Source organism: Siphateles boraxobius, unplaced genomic scaffold (assembly GCF_051911475.1).
Source record: "Siphateles boraxobius isolate OS27281-9 unplaced genomic scaffold, OSU_SipBor_1 53, whole genome shotgun sequence".
NCBI classification, from domain to species: domain Eukaryota; kingdom Metazoa; phylum Chordata; class Actinopteri; order Cypriniformes; family Leuciscidae; genus Siphateles; species Siphateles boraxobius.
Window position 1 is genome coordinate 3,341,104 of NW_027509175.1, and position 27,909 is coordinate 3,369,012.

Consider the following 27,909-nt stretch of genomic DNA (forward strand, 5'->3'; position numbering starts at 1 on the left):
GACTCGAAAGTCATACTCAAACCAAGGCATGGGTATGTGCCTAAATCCCTCAACACACCGTTCAGGGCCCAGGTTATTTCCCTGTCCGCCCGGTTCACAACGAGGAGAAGGACGCGAGTCTCCTTTGCCCTGTCAGGGCTCTGCGAGCTTATGTGTCCCTCTCGTCTGTTTTCAGACAGACTGAGAAGCTCTTTGTTTTGTTTAGCGGGCGTTCTAAGGGACTAGCCGCATCAAACAGAGCCTATCCAGGTGGACAGTAGATGCCATAGCGCTGGCTTACACTTCTAAGAGCCTGCAGTGTCCTTTGAGTGTCAGAGTGCACTCCACGAGAGGCGTGGCCTCGTCGTGGGCATGGTCTAGCGGGATTACCTTGCAGGATATCTGTACGGTGGCAGGCTGGGCCTTGCAGTCTACATTTTTAAGGTTTTATAACCTAGAGGTTCTTGCCTTACAGCCTTAGCTTCTGTTGGTCGAGAAATTAGCACTGTATGCCCCGTTGACTATTCATGCTGCTGAACGTTTTCTCCCTGACTGCGTGGTACACTGTTAATATGGTTAGGTCCCGTAGGATGCTATTTATGGGGAAAGACGCTTCTAGCCTCTCTTCTAGCCTCTCTGACTCTCTGTAAGTCCATGGTGATTATGCACTATATGAACCCGGGCTACTGCCCTTGGGACTTTGGTGTCGGATCTCAGTACGCACGGCGTTTTACACTGTGTTCCCCATAGCGTAAGATATTACGCAGTACGAGAGAACCTCTCGTAAGAGAACGTACTCGGTTACTAATGTACTAATGTAACCTCGGTAATCTCTAGAAGAGGGAACAAGTACTGCGTATCTTGCCGTGCTTACAACATGCTCTGGTTCGCTTCGGCGATGAAAAACCAGTTTGTATCAGCTTGTCGAGCCATATTTATAGGTCAAGGCCACGCCTATTTCGGCGGGACGTGATGTAGTGGGCGCGAAGCGCCCCCATTTGATATGGCGCCACGCAGTGCCTCTCTCGATAGGCTGCTGCTGTTGCCGCAGGTCAGTCAATAGGCATGCAAGCCGTCTTGCCTATGTATGCATGCAGCTGCAACGAGTTTTACATTAATTCAAAATTAAGGATAATTTTTTGGCTTCAATATCTCGTGGGAGGTTTTCCCCATAGCGTAAGATATTACGCAGTACTCGTTCCCTCTTCTAGAGAGAACCGAGGTTACGTTAGTAACCGAGTAAGTTTTTTTATGTGTCCACAAACAACCATTTCTGGGTCAGTCGACCTGATATTGAAGGTTTTTAATTTTAAATAATGAAAATGGACTGTAAAATCTATGATATATATCCACCTTTTTCTGACCAAATCAAATCATTTTAAATCATAAGCTTGCACTACAAATATTCATTATCCATCAGTTTGATTGAATGAGCTATACAATTTTCTTCATCATCTTATGTTCTGACTTTATGGGAATTACATAATGCTTGGTATTTTGTGATGTGGTTTGACAATAATACCTGTGGCAAGAGCTCTTTTCAATAGCTGCATTCCTTTTCTGATTATTTTTTTCCTTTTCTTTGAATTCCACTATGACAGAATAAAAAAGGACAACATATTGGCTACTGCACATTTGTCCCAATTTAATTTAAGATATATTCCATTAATAATTCACTGGAATGCACTAAGAATCTCTCACTTTTCTCCCCGTATCCTCGCATCTCATTCAGGTTTACTGATGTATAAAAATGTAATTGTCTCCTTTTTGTACTTCTAATACTTATAAGCAGTGTTTACTGGAATGTTTCTACACCAGGTAAATATTTATTGTCTCACACAATGACGGAAATGTTCCAGTTAGTTAACGTTTTTATTCACGTTTGAAAAGTTACATCAAAAACAGCTTTACCTTGTGCCATCTCGTCTGTCAGATATGTAAGTTTCAGCCCATCAAACTTATAGTGTGACCACAGATGCGTCGTTAGCGCAATAGATCAAAACTATTGTAGTCAGTAGAGTGCGTGGCAACTTTGTTACATATGAAAGTGGTGTGGTGTTTCAGTCCTGGTTGTAGAAGGGTATACTGTAGCTGCAGCCTTGAGATCTCCAAATGGGGGTGGGAACTCCAAAATCGTGCGGGAGCTCAAAAATAGGGCATGTCTTCCTCCCATTGACAGACAGGCATATGACCCCCCCAATCCAGTTCAATACAAACTCCGCCCCACAGCCGATTCTAAAAATTGCATTGGTCATGTCAATAGACCTACACTGATTTCCTACACATTGCTACAGTATGCTGGAACAAAAGCTAACCCCTAAACCTACCCTACACCCTAACATTAACCAGAGAAATTGACTGCAGGGCAGGATTTGCGTTGAATAGAATGCTAAAGAAATTGGCAGTGCAGGAGATAAGCAGTTAATAAGATTATGTTAAATGAGATTGTCGAGACGTCCGTAACTCCCCAACTGGACATCACCGGACAATGGGACCTTTTTAGTTGCACCCAGCATAACTGCTCCCTCCTACTCTGCAAATCTCAAGCCCTGGGATGCCCCTGTGGATTATAACAAAGCGATAGAGTAAAACTTCCCCACCTGCTGTGCTAGGACAGCTCATAAGAGAGCTTGCGGGGTATTCCTGGTCATATCGTTGATCGAAGGTTTAAACTCCAGTCCAAAGGCCACTGGCCACAAGCTCCTGGCTCGTCTCTCACAGAGCATATTAATTTATATAGGCATATTTATTTATATTTCATATTTAAAACTTTTTATTTTATTTTAGATCATCTAGAAACGATGTCTAATTTGAGCTGTAAATCAATGACAATTGCCTGAAGCCAGAGTCAATGGGGAAAATATTTGCATGTGGAGACCTCGGACCCTTTTGGAGGTTCTGCCCTCTTTAGCAGTTCACAGGTCTGCAGCTATACCTACTTGCCTGGTGGCACTAAACCAGGGACAGACACGCACAGCGCTTTTTATAGATCAGAACGATTCAGTGTTTTCAACCACATAATGTTTATTTTAGGTTTGATACGTTTAAGTAGACATTTAAATTAAGTACTACAAAGTACAAATCTATTGTGTCACTGATGTCTATGGAAGAGGCAATAATAATCCTTTCAATTATAATTTGGCATTGTGTTTTATTCATATTAGATACACATTTAAATTAAGTACTACAAAGTACAAATCTATTGTGTCACTGATGTCTATGGAAGAGGCATTAATAATCCTTTCAATTATAATTTGGCATTGTGTTTTATTCATATTAGATACACATTGTTTACTCTATTCTTCTCCCAGTTCACCGGCCACTAACATTTATGTAATTCCAGAGAAATGGATGAATTTACGTTACATAAATCGATCCGATTCTCTGAATACCGCCCCAGTTTGTGTGTCCAATCGCCAGGTCTGAGTTAGTAGAGTGTCTAAAGTGGATCATTGAAATACATGGTTACTAAATATTATTTTGTTTCCATTATCTTTCATCTTTTTTTGTATCTTACTTTTTTTACATTCCTATACCAGAACCATTGTTTTTTTTATTTTGTTTCACTGTCAATTAGTTGAACATTGCTTAATAATTATGCATTGGAAATTATTGACATGATTCTCTTATACCAAAAGAAGATAAACAGCACAGAAAATAATTGGATCAAAGAAAAGGTCAATGAAACTGTGCATTTATCCAACATCTAAAGAGTTTTTGTTTAATGCGCATTGGAAGTTGTTGCCGTTTTATTTTTATATATTTGTTTTTCCTGTGAGCTACCACAAGTGCTTTAAAGAATATTAAAATATTTAAGAAACCTGAAACAAATCTCTTTCTGTTCTTTCTCACTAGATGACTCAGGAGCAGTACATCCTGGCATCTCAGCCGAATCCCCTCCAAAGGCCGGGATGTGCTACTGTGTACCCTGTGGGGATTTATGGTTGGCGAAAGCGCTGTCTCTATTTCTTCATCCTCCTCCTCCTCGTCACCATGATCGTCAACCTAGCCTTGACCATCTGGATCTTAAAAGTCATGAACTTCACCGTGGTGAGCACTTCTCTGTCTTTTATTGTGATCCTGTTTCTCATTATGTTTTTTTTTTTTCTTTTAACACTGATGCAAGCAATACTATTGCTTTTAATATGAACAACCCCAACAGTAAGTATTAAACATTGGTGCATAACTCATCCTGTGTTACAGAAATTAATTATACCAAAAATTGGGCTCCTTGCTAGTCCTGCATTGAAAGAAGGATGTAAGCCTTATCTGTGGATCTGAATATTATTGAGACTTTGGGTCGGGCTGTTTTCACAATTTTATACCTAGAATAGGTAGGCGAGACACATACCCCTTTTCCACCAAAAAAGAACTGGTTCGGAACTGGTTCAAAGTTGGTTGAACTTGCGAACCTTCTCAGTTTTTTCCACTGACTAGAGAGCCTAGCGAACGACGTCGTTACATCACTTTGTACATCGCCATACATCTTGACTTTCCCAGAAACGCTTGCGCCAACTTTAAGCATAACAATTTCAATGGCAATATTGGGGTCAGAAGAAGACATTTAGAACACATTTGTGCTGCTTGTCTGGATTACTATAGATGGAGGTCCCGTCGTGTTTTTGGTCACAATAACCCTGCCACCAGCCCCCGACATAAACATGACGTGGTAAAATAATGTTTCTAGTCCAGCAAAGAGTAGGTGCCGCTTTGGAACCAATTTTCCTGGCCGAGAATCGGCTCTTTGGATGTCGAAACACAAAGAACTGGTTCACGAGTAGGCACCGGCTCCGAACCAGCTCTCAAAATGCTTTGGTGGAAAAGGGTAGTGTTGGGTCCACCTTTGTCGAGTCCGAGTCAAGACCAAGTCCTTAACAATCGAGTCCGAGTCCAAGTCCAAAGAGGGCCGAGTCGGACTTGAGTCCGAGTCCTTAACATCCGAGTCCGAGTCAAGTCCGGCCGAGTCCACAAATATTTAAATGATTTGAAATTGACCTTACACAAAGACCCGCCCCACTTAGTTACTGTTGCTACATCCGGCAAGCTGTTCCGCTCTCACTCCACATGTTCTCACACACTGAAAAATAAATTGCTGAGCAAAGAGGACACTGACCATGCGCCAACATACAAGACAGATCAGCCTACTTTGGGTATGAAATAAAGTCTCATCTTTCAAATTTTTATAATTATTATGAAATTCAAACAATACATACTGTTTTCTGGTGCTTTAATGTGTAGGCCTCAGTTCAAGCAGCACATGAACTGATAATATCTTCTAGTTATAGCACGAACTAAACATGAATGAAAATCAGAACTGCAAAAAGAAATCAATACACAACACCATTTTTCAAGTTCAAGTCCACTGACTTCAATCTACTAACTGGTTTGGATTGTTTGTCGGACAAAAATGGCGGGTATCTGCATTATCATTGGTCAGATTGCCTGTCAATCAAATTCCGGCGAATGGTCTCAACACTGAGCTCTTAAATTAATATTTTAAACCTTACAAAATGATTGCAATGTATAGTCAAAGTCATATGTTTACTTATTGTACATCTTTCAGAATCTGCAGGCTAATGCTCAATAATGCAACACGATGCATTAAGAGCCAGGGGTAAACTTTTGGGCAAGAGGATGGTGATATTTACATTTTTCTTATTTTATTTTAAATGCTAATATATTTTTTATCCTCTGTAGGGCAGGACTAAATTAATATAATTTTTCAACAAAATAAGAACAATTTACACCCAGTTCCATCCTTAATGGACTTCTTGAGCATCACTAAATGTTTGCAGGGTTTGTAATAGTTGTGTATGAGTCCCTCAGTTGTCACCAGTGCGAAAAGATGGATCTCACAATCATAGTCACTGCTAGTAAGGAGTCAAATATGCAGAAGATGCTGGAAAAGCAAAGAATGTGGAGGAGCTGGAGGATTTTTCCTCATGAACAACCATTACAAAAAACAAAACAAAACAAAAAACAGTTGTGGATCATTCAGGTAATGACACAAAATATTACAATCAAGTAATTTGTCTTGTATTTTGTGTTTGTATTTTGTCTTGTGGTCTAGGCCAACGGTTCCCAAACTTTTTTTCCTGTGCAACCCCTTCTATGTCCCAACCTGATTGGCGCACCCCCAATCCCCACTTCAAAAAAACAACAACAAAAAAAGACAACAAAGTTTTGTTTTATCGCCATATAAAGACTCATGTTTAATCGTGCGCAAATAACCAGAACACGCATGACAATAACAACATCTAGCTTAGCGGCTGCAGTGCATAAAAGAAGAGCAGTGCGTAGAAGACAGCAGCTGTCTTCTTCTAAGTTTCTATCAAAAAATAATAAATTATAGCTTTTTTTATTTAAAATAAAAGCGATTCAAAATTGGACTCAAGTCCGGACTCAAGTCCGAGTCCGAGTACCCCAACTCTAGAAAAGGGGTATCAGAGGGATTAAAGGTTGTCAGCTAGCAACTACACCGCCCTGGAATCTTGCCAGGACAATAAAATGAAATTTCTTAAGGCAACACAGTTTAGTTTACAGTGAATCGGCGGGAGACGTGGATACCAAAAAAAAAATTACAAAAAAAATGTTATATATATATATATATATATATATATATATATATATATATATATTGCAAATTGGAAATGACTATAAAAACACAGAGAACAAAACATTGATAACATTTAACGTAGACCACAACAATTACACCATTTAACAAAACACACAAAGAGCGAACTGAGTATTCAGCGACATCAGAATTCAGGAGAAAGGAGCCGAGGCATGACAGCAGGGAATAAAGGGCACAATAAGGCCTCCACGTCAGGTCACCTTTCCCGTACACCTGTGCATCAACACTCACGCACACACACCCCTCATGACCGGGCACTCGTGCTGAAAAGACCACCACCAGCCAGTCCACCACTGCCTTAAGCACTCAGCTCGAGAGCTTTGCGATCTCCGGGATCCAAATCAGTCAGGCAGACAACACACATGCTTGGAAGCTGAGGGCTCGTCCAGTCTATCGGGAGGACAATGTGCACGTCGGCGGTAACTAAGCTCCTCTGTACTGAATTGCAAACACCCGTATTTGGCCGTGCTTGAATCAGTCTCACCCAAACCTTTGACAGAAGAGGGACAACCACAACCCAATGCCAGCCACAGGACTTCATACGCCGCCCTGGATGGCAACTAAATGACGGCATGGGAAGAAGGGGCGGTGACTCGTGATGCCATACAGTTTATATACGCTCTACTGCAGCCCACTGATTGGACAGATATTAATAAGTAGACTAACCAACCAAATACAGGCAGGAAGAACTTTATTGGACCTGCCACACTAGCAACCGCATATACTGTAGGTGCTGTAGAAAGTTTTTTTTTTTTTTTGTGGTTCATAGGGTAATATCTAAATTAACTGCTTGTATCCACATTATGAATGTTAGTTAACGAATGTTAGTTAATTTATTGACTAACAATGAGCAATGTGTTACAGTCCACTCGTTTTTTCTTGAGAAAATGTAAAAATCAAGTTGTATCTGATTCTCAGCAACTTGGTGTACATTTGTGGCCCATGCTAGCAAAATGAGTCACAATGAGTACGCTTGTGACCGATCACGGAAAGTAGGGACACAAGTTGGTTCTGGGGCATTTTGAGTTATTCACGGATTCTGAAAGTGTAGTTTCCAAACGTTCCAACGATGTGTAACACGTGGAAATCTGATACTATTTGGAGAAGTTGTGGCCATTTGAAGGTAGGCACTCAAAAAAAGCTCAAAGGTGAGAAAACTGCCTCTAAAGATTGTGCAGTTCTCACCTCTCTCTGCTGCTGGGAGTGACAATAGGGCTCATTTACATCTCATTTAGATACGCCATACCCCCTGTAAAGCTCCCCCCTGTGCTTTACAGCTTTACATGTATGGCTTATCTAAATGAGATGTAAATGAGCATGTCTAAGTGTTCTTAGAAAGAACACAAAACGACAAACTTTGATGTTTATGGAAACTCACCCCATAAGGAACAGAAAAGTATTCTTGCAGAGCTTGTTGCCTCCAATGAAATAAGTCGTTCGGGCACACTTTCTCTTTGTCGGGGTCTTCTTTGTGGATGTTTGTGGATGTACATAAAAAAATAAAATAAAATAAAATAAAAAAAATAAAAACTTTTTCTTGAAATCTTTGCTTGTCTGGTTTATGCTACTCTGAGCAATGTTTGAACTTTGTATTCTGAGCCCTTCTTGCGTTGTTTTTGCCTCTCCAGGATGACTCGCTTGGTTTAATCCTCAAATGTAAGTCCCTTTGGATAAAAACGTCTGCTAAATGACTAAATGTAAATGTAAGTGTAACCATCTCCGAAGTTTGCACTGTGCGTCTGTTTGCATCTAAATGTCCAATAATTCGCATGTCCTGCCACTCTTTTTCCGCAGCTAAAGAATCCAGCCGTATGTAGTACATAATGTCTGGAGAAAACTCCTGGCTACAGGACTGTCTCCCATGCAGAGAGTTCTCTTTTCTCCTCGTGTAGCATTTACAGTCAAAGTTACGGATTTTCCCCATTTCTCTGTTTATATCCCCATCAAATGTTACTATCGATATAGCCTCTGATACTTACGGTCCAACTCGTCTGACGCCAGTCCGATACATTCTTCCTCGTCTTCATCTTCGCTCAGTTGTAGATTAGGGATATTATTCAGTCTTATCATGCCGCTTTCATCGTCGCTCAGATCGTCTTCAGAATCAGTGAGCGCTTGTTCATAAGCATTCGGCTTGTCGAAGAAGTACTTCAAAACATTTTCTGTGTAACTGCCACAGTTCAGCTCGTCTGCGACAATCTTTGCGGCCTCCATCTTCATTGAATTTTGAAATCAGATAGAGCCGGCCAGAGGTTTGCATAACAAGTAGCCACGCTGTTCCCTTGGAGGGCGGGGCAAAAGCCGGCTCATCCAGTATGGAAATACGCACAAACAATGACACGCCCCTACTGTAAGCTAGAATCTCCAAAAAACAAGCTGATTTCAACCTCAAAATGTACACTTTTAAATATACCAATACTGCTATCTCAAACATGGAGAGGCTTCTTCGTGATTTCAACTAACAGATTCAGCAAAAAAATAAACATCTCATTTTGCTCGAAAGTTGCGCTGCCGACTTGTGTCCCTACTTTCCATGATCGGTCACATTTTCAAAAAAAGAGTTATTGTTATTTTTATATGTATAATACCTATATATTCACATTCTATATTACCTTCAAAATGATGTATGATTTGTTGGATTCAGACCAAAAATTTGAAGTCGATAGTCAGTAAAGTATATTTTGAGATAAAGTTAAAGAGATATTCGAGTTAAAGTCTTCTGAAGGTTCCAAAACGAAATGACCTAGCAACTACACCTTAAAATCCCTAGTAATAACATCAAATTTGGCACACACCAAGTCAAAATGCATACAGAAAAAATATACAGTATATTCAACTTTTTTTCCAATGATAACATAATTGTTTGATTGACATTTTTAAAGATTGGCTATTTTAAAGTTTCCTAATGTTGTTTGGGAGTGTCCTACAACAGGTTTACATGCATCAAAGGTCAAAAAACTGTTTCATTTTCTGATAATATACATTAGCACATCAACACATTTTCAATGATTTTCAAAGGACTCGTGAGATTAACCAATCTCTCTAAATCCCTAATTTCCGCAAACTACTCTGATCTGATTGGCCAGACGGCTCAGTCTGTTGTGATTGGTTTACCACGTGCAGCGCGTGTGTCAAAAACAAAAACGCCCATTGTCATAACTACGCCAGCTGTCCTGGGCTTCCTACACCGTAAACACAGTAACGAACCATGGCGTCGATTTTACCATATCAATACGAGCGCGAGTGCGATAATGAAACATTGGAAGAACTATTCATTCAACCCGAACCTCTATCGCAAGGACGACTCAAGCAGGACGTTTCTCAGTGATACTCTACTTAGTTTGAGGTATATTATGAGATGTTGCAACTGTAATTCCTCACCATCAGCATTAAAAAGTGCATGTCCATCAACAAACCGATTACTTTACTTGTACTTATTTACCGAGTAGTTTTCTAATTTATTGCAGTGATCATGTGGAAACTGTATCAATAACAGTGCATACATTAGCCGAGCTCTAGCATTAATTACTTATGTAGCAAACGTTGGTAAAACAAATCTTTCTCCATGCTTAATCTTTCCTCAAAGTAGTGAAAACGACAGACAATCTGCATTAATAAACAGTTTTAGGTGATAGTGGCCCACAACTGATTAGCAGAAGTATTTCAGTAAGACAGTAATAATGTGAGTTAACCAGTTAGCAGGAGACCTACACAATATAAAACTCAATACTAAGTATTTTGAACACCATAATTTCAAGAGCAAGTGGTTTGTGAATCCTGCATTGAACTCAATGCCTTGAGAAACAGTCGTCAGTAAAATAAAGGTAACACAGAACAAGTTTAGGATTATACTGCTGTGGTATCGTGGTAAAGATGAATTTTAACCACTGGTTAAACCACTGGTTAATTCTTCACATGCTCATCCTTGGGCAGTGGAAAATAAAACTGGCTTTACCTTCACATTGTAGAGCACAGCATCTTCTCGACATGATGCTATCCAGTATCCACAGGAATCAGCTGCACGTTTGAGGTTCAAGTTTTCTCTGGTGGTCTGCGCGTGCAATAAGTGGGCTGCTAATATGCTAATGTTTCATCTTGACGTCACAATGAAACGGCCTATGACTTGTTTGAAAAACAATTACTTTCATTGACTCAGAGTCGACTCTTACTTTTGAACGACAATAACTTTATATACGGTGCACTTTCAGATTTAAAACTTTGCAGGATATTTTCATTCACTAAGAGCATTGTTTCTCAACCCTGCTCCTGAAGGACCCCCAACACGGCACGTTTTCTTTGTCTCCCTAATCAAACACACCTGATTCAACTCATCAGCTAATTATAACATATATCCCCATGTGATAATGAGCTGATGAGTTGAATCAGGTGTGTTTGATTAGGGATAAAAAAGAAAATGTTCAGTGTTGGGGGTCCTATTCGCACAGGATAAGTATTACCTGTTGACCTCTAGTAATTTGTAATAATTGCGGAGGTTGTCTGAAATCTTAATCCCGTGCGAATCGGCCATGTCTGTAATTTGTAAAGTAAAAATTCCCCCGCAAATTACCTATATTTCGCTGAACAACGAGGTCCTGTGATAATATTAGTCTAATCTCTGTGATTTGGCCGGATCGTATATCATTTTTTCAAGGTTTTTGTTTTTATTTGCGCCTTTTTATCCATCTTTCGCGAAGAATGGAGGCTAGTTTGGAGTGTTTTGATAGTATTTTGGGTGCTGGGTCATATCGCTATACACAACTACACAATTTGCAGAAAGTGAAAGCTGAAAATCATCAGATGAGCAAAAGCAAAAAGAATGATTTGATGGAGATGAATGACATATAGCAGCATGCGGTAAGGAATTTTATTCGGTTTATGTCATAATATAGCATGCAGCTAGACCGAAAAGACTTTTCCAAGCAATAGCCTATTGACGTCATATCTGGGAGATAAGTCAGTAAATCAGTAAAATCACAGGCTTCACTTATCCCGTGTGAATGCGCCACATGAAATTCAGATGTGGCGGGGTAATTTCTAAATCACACGAGGTCCCCATTTAATACTAATTCAGTGTGAATAGGGCTTTAGAGCTATGTTACACACTACATGAAAGGCCATTTTCAAAAATCCATAATAGGGGCACTTTAACACCTACTGTAATGCACAGATCTAATATAATGTTACACATCAGATGTTCTTCCCTAACAGTTAGCCAAAGGTTAATTTAAGACATAACTGATAATTTTTGTGTGAATACTCGCTAAAAGAGATATTTTTAAATACTGTAATTCAGTGTATTTGTGTATATCTGGATTGCGCACTTTCTGATTGGCGTCTTTGTGCGCACGCTTCGGACGTATCAGTCAGCGCTGGTAAGATTGTTTTGTTAACATCAGCATCAGTTCAAAATTCATTGGTTTAATGCCATCAAGAATTCCCTATAAATATTCACAAAGTTTGACTGCTGGGCTTTACAATGATATAAACTTGTGCTGAGGCAAAGTACCAGTCACCGAGAAGTGAACAGAAAAAATGGATTATTAAAAACAAAGGAAAGATTTGGTACACCTCTCAGAAAATGTAGAAATAAAGATAATTTTAGACGTTAAATTATTATTTGCAGTATTGATTTTAGATGTTTAATTACTATTTGGAGCGTTGGGACCGCTAGATGAGGGCTTGATGGACTAATCTTTGTGAAAACCTCAAATTTGACCAAATTGACATTTTTCAATTTTTTGGCCTGTTGCTCGTGCGGATTCTGACTCATTTTGCCAGCACTGGTCACATTTGTTGTATTCACTTATTGGCTCAAATTCTCTTTCTCTTTCTTTCTATTTGTGTGAATGGCCTTACTCAGATGGTCAGGTGTACCAGCTAGCAAGCATGAGGTCACAGCACTTTATTTACCCAGCTGATTTGTCCTTGTTTAATAGCATCTGCCACACATGCTGTCTATACAGAATTACAAACCATGGCTGCCTGGATCAGCGGAGTTGTGAACCTACTCAAAAATGAACACTCTGTGATTTGTCTGCCGAGACAGCAAGAAGAATGAGAGGATTTTGTGGGCTTGTGCGAGTGTGTGTGTGTGTGTGTGTGTGTGTGTGTGAGAGAGAGAGAGAGAGAGAGAGAGAGAGAGAGAGAGAGAGAGATTTAAGGAGTGACTGTGTAAGAACTGGGAACTACAATATAACTAAAATACCTCTTTGTAGAGTTAGCATGTGGTCGAGTCTCTGCTATTATAGCACATGCAGGTTCATGAAAACTCTATTTTTAGCATATGTACTCATGGTAACAGGCCCTTTTGTTTAGTAGTGTTGGTATAGTCTTAGTAATAGTTTACTTAATTGATACTTAAAGGGATAGTTCACCCAAAAATGAAAATTCTGTCAGTAATTACTCTCCCTCATGTTGTTCCAACCCCGTAAGACCTTCGTTCATCTTCGGAACACGAATTAAGATATTTTGATTAAATCTGAGAGCTGGAACACTTTTCCATAGGCTTCTTAAGGGATTGAACTTGCAGGCCCCAGAAAGTTATTAAACACATCGTTAAAATAGTCCAAGTGACTACAGTGGCTCAATCTTAAGTTTATGAAATGACGAGAATAGTTTTTGTGCGAATTCTTTTTTAAAAATAACGAAACTTTATTTCAACTATTAATTTCCTTCTCTGTGGGCCTAGAATCAGTTCACTAGTGTAATAGCTTAAGCTTCTGTTGTTGTACGTCACACACATCACACACGACCAGATTCGGCCAATAGTGAGCCTACGTGTGACGGAGCTCTACGCAATCACACTACATTAACTGACTAGAGACCCACAGAGAAGGAAATGTATAGTTGAAATAAAGCCGTTATTTTTGTTTGTTTTTGCACACAGAAAATATTCTCGTCACTTGATAAACTTAAGATTGAAACACTGTAGTCTCTTGGACTATTTTAACGATGTCTTTAATAACTTTTCGGGCCTGCCAAGTTTCAATCCCATAAGAAGCCTATGGAGGAGTGATCCAGTTCTCAGATTTAATCAAAAAGATCTTCATTTGTGTTCCGAAGATGAACAAAGGTCTTACGGGGTTGGAAAAACATGAGGGTGAGTAATTACTGACAGCATTTTCATGTGTGGGTTAACTATCCCTTTAAGTTTTTTATTTACTTGTTTATTTAATTATTTTCTTAGTTTTGAAATCGTGGGAAATCGTTTTCTATCATTTTGCGAGCAAAGATGGAGTTGGTGATAAAGAAAGATGTCACGTCGCATAGGAATAATTCACCCAAAAGGTAAGCCTGTGGATATTACACAGGAAATTTGCAAACTTTGCATGAGAGTTATGCCAGTGAAGGAGTCTCAAATAACAGTCCATTATTCACTTCAGAAAATGGAAGCAAAAACTGACCATGCTTTTGGAATCACTGAATTAACGGCACATCCCAGAATAAAGATTTATTGCTCAGTGATTGTTTTTTCAGAGTTTCGGATGTTGCTTCTAAAATCCCTTAGGAGAAATAAGAGTAGACATAAATGAGACATGAGAAATATCTGAGACAAAAGGAGTTAAAGCTGAGAATGTGGTGGGAATAACATATATATTGTCTGGCTGCAATCTCTTTCAAGATCCCATTTTAGGAATATTTTATTGTTCAAAGATTGCTCTTTTTAAGCTGAAGGGATTTAGTTGTGATTCTCATTTATCAGAATCAAAATATAGAATAACAACACTGCTTTTTTTGTCTTGGCCTAAACAACAATGAAGAATGATGCGTCTCTTTTAAAACAAGTACTCAATTGTGACTAGATCACCTTGCAATTTAATTTTGATGTGGGATGTAGGTTTGCAGAAAACATTTTCATTCAGGAGTCCTCAATCCTCATACGCACGTGCCTGTGCCACAATGCGGTGATGTCGCTATTAAACTACAGAATGGCAAATGAATTGTATAATAATAATAATTATAATAATCATCATCATCATCTTCATATTGTCAAAGCTATCAGCCATCAGTGATATCTCTGACTATCGTTGATACACAATCGACACAACCCTACTGCGCAGCTGATATATTTGCTATGTGAATGTCAAAGGGACTGTGCCATGCACAGACGTATAACTTTGGACTTTATCTCGGCAAACCTCGAGTTGTTTGACCTGTAAAGTGCCTCTCAGATGGGCCTTTCCCCAATTACAATGGCAGAGTTGGACCGAATTACCAAATATAAGCATATATTCACACATACACATATATTCTCCCATTAATCCTGTTATCATGACTACATAGAACTCAAGAAATTCAAAGCTGGCTTAGCCACATGCAGTATAAGAGTGTCCATGATACTACCACTACTACTACTACTACTACTACTACTACTACTACTACTACTACTACTACTAACAATAATAATAATAATAAATCTAAAGTTTAAAGTCTAGTTTATAACCCATGTTCCAAGTTCTTAGAAATGAACTTTCTAAGAACACACTCTTTCTCGAACACACACACACACACACACACACACACACACACACACACACACACACACACACACACACACACACACACACACACACACACACACACACACACACACACACACACACACACACACACACACACTTGCATCACTGAAAAAGTTGACTTTACTGAATTGTATTATGTCAAGGGGTTGCACGAAATAAAATGATCTAAATCCAGATACATTTTTTAAGTTGAGTGAACTTTATTTTGTAAATTGGTTGTACTTATATGTTATAAGTAATTTGAGATTAATTATATTCATAAGTTTAACTAAATTATTATGAGTTGTATTTACTCAATTTTTTCAAGAATCAGCCTGTGAATCTCAACAATGGTGACAATTATAAAGCATGCTGCAGTTCAAATAAAATTCAGTGATTCAGGTCAAATGAGTGTGAAATAATGATTTTTAAATAACAACCAACACCATCAGATTACCTTTTCTATTTGTTCATATGGCTGTTATGACTCAGTCAGGTACATCAGTCAAACACAAATTTTAAATGAATGAGTTAAGGGTAGGGGTGGGCGGTTCGATCTAAATATCGATAGTATCGATGCCAACACTGGTATTGGTATCAGATCGATACAATTTTAATTGAATCAATATTTTAATTTAAATATCTCTCCTCTATGTTCACTATACTTTGCTTGTGTCTTCTACCTCTACAATCCTGAGCAAACGCTACTTTCACGTCCGGTCCGTTTGCTCCTCCTCCCCCTCTTGCTGCTCTTCTGTGATTCGTTGTTGTGTCGTCACGTGACTCACTGACACAACGTGCCGAGGAGCAGCGAAGGCTGATAATAGCACATTGAATGAGAGATCAGGATGGCCGAGAGGAACAGAAGGGGGGCTCAGGGAATGTAATTGTACAGGTATATTTGTTATTTGTTTGTTCTTCAGTAATAATTGTGTACACTTTATTTCACTTTATTTAATTTGCTTTTACAACCAGAAAAAAGGGAGATATTTTGGTTATTCTTTATTTGTATTAATTTTCTAAAAAAGGCTGTAAAGCATTCATTCTACAGTGCCTAATAACTAATAAGTGTGTGCACTTCAATACATTAATATAAAAATATTGCCTAAAGAATTGATCATTCATTCACCTCAGAAATAATGACATACTGCTCTCCCCTACACAAAATTATTTTTTTTTAAGTTAAAAGTATCGTATTGGTATTGGTATCGGCAATACTGACCCTATATGTATTTGGTATCGGATCGATACCAAATTTTGCAGTAGCGCCCACCATTAGTTAAGGGTCAAGAGCCCAACTGAAACAAACACTAATCTCCATAATGGTGACACATCATGTTTTTCTCCTTCAGTGATTCTGCTTTTTAACATCAGGTATCTTCAATGTATTACTCAATTCTAATGTGTTTTCTAAATACTTTTAATTTAATAAAATTAACTTGTTTTAAACAAGGGCAGTGAATTTGAAAATTTCTAATAAAAAATAAGTAGGATTAAATAACACATTAAAATAAGTGAAAGTAACCAGATAAAAACATATAACATTTACAAGGGGTCAGAATCATTTTTTCCAGAGAGAGATTTCTAAAGACAATACCAGACTACTCCGTTTTTACCATTCATTGCATCCATTCATCCATTTATCCATCCATCCACAGAAATGTCCAAATTAATATTAATTTTGAAATTAAAAACATGCTCATCACAACAATATAAGCATAACAAGACGAAATTACCATTATGTCATTGACCCAACTATAGAAAAGGGGCACAGTTCCAATGTATACTCCTCGAAAACCTTCAAAACAATAATTTCAAAAACAAAACTCTGAAATTATGTGACACACTCATAAGGCAAAGTTGCAAGTAAAAACAACTTTTTGTAACCATAACAACTATTTTTTTTCTGGCTTCTCTGGATGGTTTAGCTCAGTGGTTAAACATCAGGGATGGTAAGAAAAAGGTTGCAAGTTCATCCTTCGCAAGGAATGATCCATCACTGTGGCATCTTTCTACAAGGCACTTAGACACCAACTTTCCTGGGGGAATGCTATTTTAATGGGTGTACTGGAGGTCACTTTGGTTTTCTTAAGTTAGTTTTTATTAACATTTGTTAATTAACATTTGTTAACATTAACAATGTAATGGTGGTGTCCTGAAAATAGATTCTTCCATACAGTACAAGAGGCATACCATTTTTTTTGTGGCCTAATAATGCATGCTCATACACAATAAAAACATGCTCATGTGGGATATACAGGTTTGCATCAGACCTGTTTTGTGTTCCCATTCCATTACCTTTCTCATTCCTCGTTTTCCTGCCATGTATTCACTGTTTTAATACAATGATAATAATAATAATAATAATAATAATAATAATAATAATAATAATAATAATAATAATAATAATAATAATAAAAAACTTCACTCCACATTATTTAGACATAAGAACTAGTGAAAGAACCCACAAGGGCTTTTAAGGGTACAATATCTTACACCTTAACTACCAGATAGATATCTTTATAGTGTCATCAGAGTCCTTGCATAATGTATTTTGCAGTACAGTCGCAGTTTTATTTGCTGTAGCAAATTGTACCTTCCCTCCTGTGATTACTAACTTACCCTGTGCAAATCTCTAGCTATACCGAAACCACCAATGCCAAAATAATATGGAATGACTGCATGTATGAGGGGTGAACACTTAGACATACTAACTCACTATTCGTTGCTACAGCAACGAGAGCTTAATAAACCAATCATACGTTACATTTCTATCCATTTCACCAATTTCTGCAAAATATGTATTTTCCAACTCAATTTACTTGCCTGGTCACCAGCTATCCCACAATTCCCTGAAGGCCACTGCTTGGACTGGATATATATATTTATGCAAATCAGCTTGGTCAAGTCAAGTCAATCCACCCCTACTGTTTTCATAAATGACCCCCAACAATCAAATCTCCACTAAGTTGGCCCAAAACAGCAAGGGGGAGACAGAGGCAGAGATGGCGAGAGAGTGAGTGAGTGAACATCAGGCTTGGGGGAAGGGAAAAAGGCAGATGGGTAATTTCACAGGAGCCGTTAGCAAGTCTCTAGGGTTGGCAGATTCTGCTGTTGCTAAATCCAATTGTGCAGATGAATTTCCTTCCCGTTAACCCATGAAGCTGAATATTCCACTGATATTAGTCAAATCCCTCACAGTGATAAATGTCACACAAGTCACAATTCTGTCTGTGTGTGTGTGCGTATCTCTTATGAACAAAGGAAATAGCAACACATATTATGTTATTTTCTGTTTTCTTTCTCTGGACAGTTGAAACTGTTCTTAAAAATATACTTTAAATTGTACAGAAGAAAACAAATGTCATAGAGGTTTGGAAGGATAGAGAACTGACCCTTTAAATTGCAGTCAAACTACTCTTAAAAACAGTTAGCTGCAGGGTTAAGGGTTAGCTACACTTTTTCACTCACTAGCCAATTTGGTTGCCAAAGTTACCGGCCATTCAGAACTTCTATAGAAAACAAAAAAAAAAAGAAATGAAGCAGATTAACTACGTCACCCATTATATTATATTATAAAATTTGGATTTCACACATTCATTTCTTATTCAAACAAAATCATGTCATCCAGCCATCTCCTCCCTTCCTTCCATCCTCATCGTTTTCAGCAAAAATGCGTTTGGGGGGGACAGATCAATACAGTACAAAGAACTTGAAAAAAATGTAGGATGTTGGAAAATTACAATGTCTTTTCTGTTAACCAAATCGCTATTGCTTCAATGCAAGTGAACAAGCGCGCCGCTATTTTTTGCGTTGTAACGTGCATGTTCCTTAGTCCTGTTCCTTAGTCCAAGTCTGTAATTTGTGAAGTTTTGAGTTTATTTAATAAATACCTATTGCACGTGGATCCTGCTTCCTCCTCTGCTTCAACCAATCGTTACATGATGATTTTATTTCATTATGTAATCAGAGCTGTATTTACCTTGCACAAAAAATAACTTTTTTCTAAATTAGAGACCTTTAATTTAACTTAATTTACAGAACCTGCCAAAACATAATTTTAAGTAAATTGAAAACATAGTGATGAAAATCAGTATTTAACTAAATAAGTAGCTTAGAAAAGATGCAGTGACTGAAAAGTGAATGACGTATTTAATAAATTAGTAATTTATTTGAACAGAGAATCATTTATTTATATAAACCAAGCAAACAAACTTATTCAGTTATGTAAACAGCTACTTGTTGTGAAAGAATAATCATCATGAATCCTCATTGCAGCTCATTCTAAACGGCCCACTTATATAGGAATAATACCGCCTGATTAACATACAGTGTGATCAACCATTGGTTGATTTTTAATGTTAATCAAACAGCAAAAGGAATTGAGAGAATCATTCACTGCTCTTCAACTTTAATACGCATCAATGTATATTTTAATTCACACAGTGAAGACTAGGCTGAGTTGTATTCTTACATTTGATTACTTTATTCAATGTTTGTATAGTACGCTATTATTATTAGTAAATTGTTTATTTCATTTGTATCTTTTTGTCTATTGTATTTTTCCTATTGTTAGTAATTAGATTTTTTATGTATAACTGACTATTTTAACTCGATCATTGTCATATGTTGATGATGAAACTTTTCTGAAAGAACAGAATAATGGGTTGGGGGTCTTTTTTTTAATTTTTTTTATGAACGCATTGACTGGGGCCCCCTTACAGAGTTTTGCTTAGATGCCCCAGAAGTCAGGGATCGGCACTGGTCATATGCATCAGACGTTTAACCAACAGTCTGTGGGCGTGACGTCTGAGGCTGAGACTAGGAGAGAATAAAAGTTCTTTATGCAGAAGTAAGCTATTGTGATCACCAATCATTCAACAGCATATACTGTAGCACAGCAGACAATGAGTGACCGCAGTGGCCCGATGTAAGTACAGTAGACTGGAGTAACTTTCCAGCACGGGGAAGTTCATATGTCAGTTCATATATGTTGTGAGTTTGGTCTTTGAGGTAAGCGACAAGATAGTTTGTGTAGAATGTAAGAGAAAGAAAGTGGGCCAAAGAACTTTACATCTTTGAACTTTGAGTGAAGCCAAGTAATGTATTTGCCCTCTTTTAGAGGAAGTGTGCAGAGGTTTTCTCACAGCACTCTCTCTCTCTCTTTCTTCATCTCCATCATTCTTTTCCTTATTCTGTCTCTCTTTTTGGAATGCATCTGATCCCTCGCTCTGTATGTATGAGGTTGAAAGGTTGTTTTGAAAGTTGGTGCATCATAAGCAGATAGAAGGGAATTTACTGATTTTTTTTCTGCATCAAACTGTGTTTGTTGAATGTGTGCTTTCTCATAAAAGGCTGGGTCATCGTGTGCGATAGCTTGTTTGAATGTGTGTGTACAAATGTAGCCTTGAAATCACATGGCATGTGCATTTAGTCAGACTGAGGCAACTTTGTGTTTAAAATCATGCTAACATTAAGCGTTTTCCAGTAGATCACATATGTTTGGAAGTTTTGAGCAAGCATGTAGTTAGTGGCGTTTTCTAAGCAGCGTCCGATATTCTTCAAATCATACTTCATGTTTATTGATATATTGATTTCTCCAAATCCTACTAGCTTGAAATGAGTTTCTATCAGTAACTGTGAAGATCCATCCGAGCATATCTTACGTTCATAGCAGTTTTCCCTCATTATTTCTAAATGGAATATTATGGAGCAAGCTGGTTTTGATATAAAGGGCAGGGCAATCATTTATGCATGCTTCCTGTTTGGTCTGCTTATTAGAGATTTGATGAATAAGGTTCCACATTTGAATGATTGCTTCCTGATTGTTTATTAAGTTTCAATGTCATGGGTCGCAGCAATAAAAGGACAGAGTTAGCAGTATGCCTGTCGGTGCATGCACACTCATTTTTCTTCTTCTTCTTTTTTGTTTAGATGAAACGAAAGCCGTTACTGTGAAAATTATTATTATCTTAAGTGTCTTGTTCTGTGTGTTTTGTTTTTTTTACACATGAGCTGTTCAGTACAATAGAAGTGGAAAAGCTTTCGATTTCAAAAACCACAAAGCTCCAGGCAGAAAAAAAAGAGAGAAAGAGAGATTTATAATAAAAGAAAGAGATAAGCAATGAGATGAACAATGAGAAGTTCTGAGTTCAAATGCAAAGTTTCTGCTAGTTATGTATTCATCAAATGTAAGTCTTAATATGAAGGCTTTTGTTTGCATCCTGGATAAATGCGGACTAAAGGGTGATGTTGTGTGGTGGTTAAGCCTCAGGACTGGCAACTGAACGACTGCAAGTTTGAACCTCATAAGGTTTGACTCATTTTATTGCCATAATGAGACATTTCTGAGAGATTGGTGATATCAGCCAAAACACAAGTTGTTTCAGAGGCATAGAAAGCTATTAGTTACTCTACCATTCAAGAGTTTGGGTGTGTTAAAAAAAAAAACTTTTTAATGTTTGATATAAGTTTCTTATCCTCACCAAAGCTGAATTTATTTGATAAAATATACAGGAAAGCTGATATATTATGAAATATTTTTACAATTTAAAAACAAGTTTGGATGACGGTGAGACAGACAGACGCACTCAGCACTTTTCATATATCACAACTATTCAGTGTTTTTAACCACATAATGTTTATTTTAGGTTTCAGACATTAAAATTAAGAACAAATATATATTTTTAGTTAAATATACAGCAATGTATGGAAACGGCAATAACAATCATTTAAATTATAATTTGAAGATGTTTAAAATCAGTTACACATTGTGTAGGTAACAGTAAAGTTTACTCTGTTCTTCTCCCTCCGGCCACTTACTTTTAAGTATTTCGGGAGAAATGGATTCATTATTCGTGATGTAAATCCGACAGGTCCGATTCTCTGAACCGCGGAGCAGACTTACATGGCAGTGCCCATCAAGGACTATAGATCAACTAACATGATCCTTATAAAGCTTTGTAAATGTGTAAATTCACTTATACATATTTGGCAACCTGAATATATCAGGTAGTTCATGATACAGTTAACAAGTTTGTGAATATTTTTAAATAAACAAAGGAAAAACTAAATAAAAGCGATGCATCTGTCATTCAGTGGTATTGTGGCTGTGGTATGTCACTTGACAACCATGATGCGTTGCCATGGAAATAATGAGGTTATATATTCTAAAATAATGGTCACCTTAAAAACTCGCTCTGGGGGCTCAAATAGAATAAAGAATATGGAGCCCCTAGAATATAGCTAAAATACCCCTCCAACAAACTCAGATGTTGCTTCGTGACGACCTGAAGGCGTCTCCGGCACCAGAACCCTCGCTGATATTGCCTTGATTGAAAACGCCTTTGATATTTGTACTTTTACTTTTACTTGTACAGAGTAGTTGTAGAATAATTCTACTGCTATAGAATGTATTTGTAATCAATAATCTGCCTCGCGCAGCATTTTTTTGTTGAGCAAGAACATACCATGGAGAAGTCTTCTGTCCTATTGTAAGTATTTTAAAGTGCTTATAATTTAGAACAGATTTGACTTTCTTAACCTGAGAATAATAAAAAAATAAGGTAAAGGTGTTGCGCACCGTAAAACATGCATGCATAACTAACTAACTAACTAACTAACTAACTAGCTAAATAAATAAATAATCTTACTAACCCAAACTTTTGAACGGTAGTTTAACTAAGGCATTAAATTACAAATGCGAATGTTTTGACATATTGCAATCGTTTCATTATATACATAGCTTCTTATTTTTTCAGTAACATTTTTGTGTGCTGTGATAATGGGGTGTTTTAGTATATATTTTGACTAGGTTATAAACAAACAGTAACTTCCTTACAGTAGATTCAATCACTTGGACCTCACCTCAATTCAATTGGACCTCACTGCTACACTTTTTTTCATGTCATATGAACAACAAGTTACTAAATAGACCAATTTAAACCTTATGAACCTAAATATAGTACATTACAGTAACTGTTAATTTCTAAAAGGACACAACTGAAAAATGCCTCGTGGTCTGGTGGGAAATTCAATTGTAAACTCGATAACAGCTCTGAATGATTCACTGGATGATTGAGTTTGAGTCAAACTGCTAATTCAGAATGGCTTTTGAGATCCCTTTTTTACCCGCTCTCCTTTGGAATAGTGCACAGATGAACAGTGCTGAATAAGAGCAGAATGTGTATTAAGGAAAGAAATGGGACCAATTATGATTAGAATTTGTTGAATTTAAAACCATGTTGCTTCAGGGGAATTGTCCCTATAATAGCTTGAAAGTTGCAGAAACAAATTCACTGGCTTTGGTAACGATTCTGGTTGGTTATACAACACTGTTATGAAACTGTACATTTGTAATTATGCAAATACAAAATCACCATATTTAAAAGCTGATTGTATGAAAATGTACTTGGATGGGGAACGTTTAGAGTTCATTCAGCATGAACTACCGGGATGTTTGTGTGTGCTTTCTTATCACTAGTTGCTGATAGATTAAACTTCCTCCAGACGTCGGCATCATGTTTGTTTCCTGGCCAGTGGTGATGACATATGTTGATTCAGACGTGAGGTATGACAAAACCCGGGACAGATGCTGAGACAATATGGCTCTCATAATCACTGATCTGTCATAGCGAGACATGCTCTTTGTATAAATAATTGTGTGTGCATGCTTTGTGCATCTAATGTTGCCTTCCCCATTTAGTCCAATATTTCTGACACGTATGGCGCAGATCCACTTGAATGTTGTATTTGAGTGTGTGTGTGTTGGCGAAGAAAGATGGAGGGAGTCAGAAAACGAAAGACTGCTGACTGCACTGATTCGTATCTGTAGTGAGAAGAGGTCTGGAGAGTGGGAGATATTCAGAGCAGGGTGTTGTTTTGCTGCCTCTTTTGACAGCTAATCCACTGAAAAGTGAATAATGGCAGGCCTAGCTGTTTCAGTATTGTTTTAAGAAACACCAATCAGCACTTTTAGTGGAGGCACACCTGAATTCTTACCTCGCTCTTGCAGTATATCACCCACCCATCAGGCTTAATGCTCCCCGAAGAGTTCAGAGGGTCAGCAGAAGGCTTGTGTATGCGTGCTGCTTTAGAAAATGGTTGAGTGAATTGAAAGACAGTCATAGTTTTAGTATATGCACTGACTTCTTTGTAAAACTTTTTAGGTTGTGTTTTTAAAGGGGAAATATCAGGGACTGTATACATTCCATGGTTTGTTTGAAACATAGTTTGATGCACTGTGTTGTAGGAGTTGCTAGAACACTTCTGCTGATGCCTTCACTTGCTTGTCCGAAAATCCTGCTTTCACTTCTGAAGCACTTTTTTCCTGCATTCTTTAATAAATATATATATTTTTTTTAACAATTTAAAAGTCTGTATTGTCATATTTGATCAATTTAATACATCCTTGCTGCCCACCACCCCAAAAAAGTGTCCATGGTTAATTGCACATATGTATTTTTAAAGTAGAAGTAACCTTCTTTTTTCTTAGCTTTTGAAAGATTAAAATAACTGATGTACAGCAGGCGGTTTAATCTGATTTGTTCCAGTTCCTTGATTGTTTGAGGCTTTAGAACACATCAGATGAAACTTAAATTCTGCAACCCGTTGAAATTACTAAATGTTAAATTCAAATTGTATATATTTATTTATCATTTAAATGTAGTTGTTTATAGACTGTTCGCCGGCCATGTCCACACTTGAATAAATTCTCCCCATCCTATGTAATCAAAATATGTTGCTTATAATAAAAAGAAGCACAGAATAAACCCCTTTTATTCCAGAATTTGTCTGAATGTGAGTTTGAAGATGTGTGGGATGCTGAGTGGTCTGCTCTTTTAATTCCCGTGTGTGGTTTTGTCAAAAGAGATGCACAAAAGGAACACATTCATTCATCAGACTGTTTTCCTAGCATTCCCATTTGCGTGCAGGTCTGTGAGCGAGTTGTTTACAGTATGAACAGCTCGGCATACAAAAAAGCCCTTGGTGTTCTCTCTTTACCTGTCTCTCACCTCTTAGCAACCCTCTTCAGAATCACACAGGCCCTTCTCAATAGCCTCAAACAGCTCAGCGTTAAACTCATATCAACTCCATTCAGTCCCTGTTCACACGGTCTGTGACCAATCTAACCCAGCGTGAACCTAGCACACTTATTTCACATTTACCTTGTGTCTTAATGTCAAGAGTGTTTTTGAATTTTTAGTATTTATTCAGCTGGTCTGAAGGATATTCTTCAGACTTATGGTGAGAGTGTGGGAAGACAACCATTAGTCCATGTACTGTGTGTTGGTGTGCTTTCATGTTTGAGAAAATGTAGTCATGCTTTTAATTAAATATTTCTTTAAGCTTGGCGACATTTTGATGTGTGATTTTGCTTTTCCACTAACACGCATTTTTTTTTCCCTAACAAACTGCAACATAGTTTAGCTTATCCAGACTTTTGACTGCAGAAAAGGTCACAGTTAGAGTTGTTTAAGTTATAGTTGTGGTAAGTTGTTAAAAATATGTACTTCTTTTAGAGCAATAACTGATTGATTTATTTATATTAGGGGTTCAAGCGTGTAGCGCTGAAACCCTATTGTAGTTGTTGGAATTTCCAAGGATCAGCACTCTCCCCAAAAGTGATTGGGCAGACCAAACCGTAAGTCATAGAGACTTACAGTTTTTGAGGGATGATAGTGTCCACAATGTCTTCAATGCCACCAAAGCTCACCCAAATCGTCCTGATGTTGGGGCTACAGAGATCAAAAGTATGTAATGGCTTATAGCTCCTAAACCATTAGTTGCAGGCTCAAGAGTCTTATAATGCTGGCTCAAAACGAACAAAACACACATATTGGATTTGATCGTCACCCTGGCGAAATTTTTGTGTATTCTGGATTTGTCGAAAAACCTACTTTAATAACTAGCAGAGGTGGGAGTAAGTCACACATGTGCAAGTCACAAGCAAGTCTCAAGTCTTAACCTTCGAGTCTCAAGCAAGTCCAAGTAAATTTTTTATAAAGGCAAGTCAAGTCAAGTCACTGCCTTATGTCAAGCAAGTCAAGTCAAGTCGTAGCTTGGGTCACAAGTCACTGGCAAGTCATACAAACGTTTGACGATTTCACTGAATTTATATATTAAAATAAGTTAAAACTACAGAAGTTGTGGACTATGGTTTTATTTGCAACATTTTTTTATATATATATGCATTTCCACATATAGCTGGGTGGTTACTACATCAAAAATCTAAATGTAACTGAAATTAGGCCAACATTAAAGCATGAAAAAATAAATATGCCTCAAACATTGCAGAAGACCATTAAAAGGTATTAAACAATTCACAATTCAAATATAATTCCTATGCGACCAAAGGCATTCTTCAAACTGGCATCCCCTTAATACAAGTTATATATGTTTAATTATGAAGTTAAAACCGCCAATAGGTGGCGCCAAATTACCGTATTAATGTACGAGTCATAGAAGCATTCATTTGATTATGTTCAAAAAATGGCAGATTCGTTCTGGAACTAAGCAACTAGGTCACTGAATCACAAATACTTATAACTCTTTCTGTGGCTTGTTTGGAACTATAATCATTGGAGAAATCGAGCAAAAACAGAAAATATTTGGAATATTAGGCTATGTCTAAATGTCACATCACAATATTCACTCTTTAATATTCACAATATTCAGTCAATATTCTGGAAATATTTTTAAAATATCATATGTTATAATTATGAAAAAACTCATACTAGGGCACTTTTTTCCACCACATTTTGAATTTTGGGTGCAATATTAATTCTGCTGGCATTTTGATAACATCTAATAGATGTAACCCCTGATAACATCTAACCCTGCTTTAAGAGAAACATAAAACACGACAAAACATGAACAGTTTTCTATGTTGTTTTTTTGTCATTGGAAAGAACGACATATTTGGCTTTAAAGCATGATTTAAAAAGAAATGTGGCAAATGTTATACAAAACATATGACAGCATTAATTATCATTTGAATATTGACAACATTAAGCTATATTTGAAAACATAATTGTGTATAAAGAGGCATGCGGTTTTGACCAATATTCCCGATTTAAAGATAGTTAAATTAACTATAACAAACAGGTTAAACAAGCCATAGCTTACTTTTAGACGTGGTGAATGAAGTTCGACTGTTGCGAGGTTGTGATGGTCCTCAAATATCCCTTGCCAGTTATTATGCGTACAGCAAATCTTCTTGTATGAATATAGTCAATTTCTAGTGTTTATATCCAAAAAGAAACGATGCTGGGAGATGTGTTTGTATTTTTCGCGCTCACCGCGATGTATGTTTTTTCTGGGCTTGTGCAGTGTCACGCAATCTCGCAGAATCGGATGATTGGCGTCAATGGTTCCGTTGCTTTCATTTTGTTCATCAATTGATGTTGCGATGATAAATGTATATCAAGTCATTCTCGAGTCATACAGTTCAAGTCAAGTCAAGTCTCAAGTCATTGGATCTCAAGTCAAAGTCAAGTCGAGTCATTTTCTTAATTTAGTCAAGCAAGTCTCAAGTCCTTAAATTTGCGACTCGAGTCTGACTCGAGTCAAGTCATGTGACTCGAGTCCCCCATCTCTGATAACTAGTCCTAGGTTTTTCACCCGATCGGAGCCAAACCAGTGCAGAAAGATTCTATAGAGTCTGGTAATTAGCAATAATTAGCAAAAAAGGTTGAAATTTTGATTTGCATTCGCAACGCGATGCCAAAACATTCAAAGTGGGCGTTGACACGGAATGAGATAATGTCACCAAATTTGATACACCTCGCGTATCTC

At 37.5% G+C, this 27,909-nt stretch overlaps 1 protein-coding gene across 1 annotated transcript in view; it reads left to right on the forward strand.

Moving 5' to 3' along the window:
• The window catches only part of sgcz (sarcoglycan zeta), a 218,742-nt gene that overhangs the window by 58,239 nt on the left and 132,594 nt on the right, over positions 1-27,909 (forward strand). Inside the window, exon 2 of the mRNA XM_077205055.1 lies at positions 3,835-4,029. Coding sequence (XP_077061170.1) covers positions 3,835-4,029 — 195 coding nt within the window. The remainder of the gene's footprint in view (positions 1-3,834; positions 4,030-27,909) is intronic.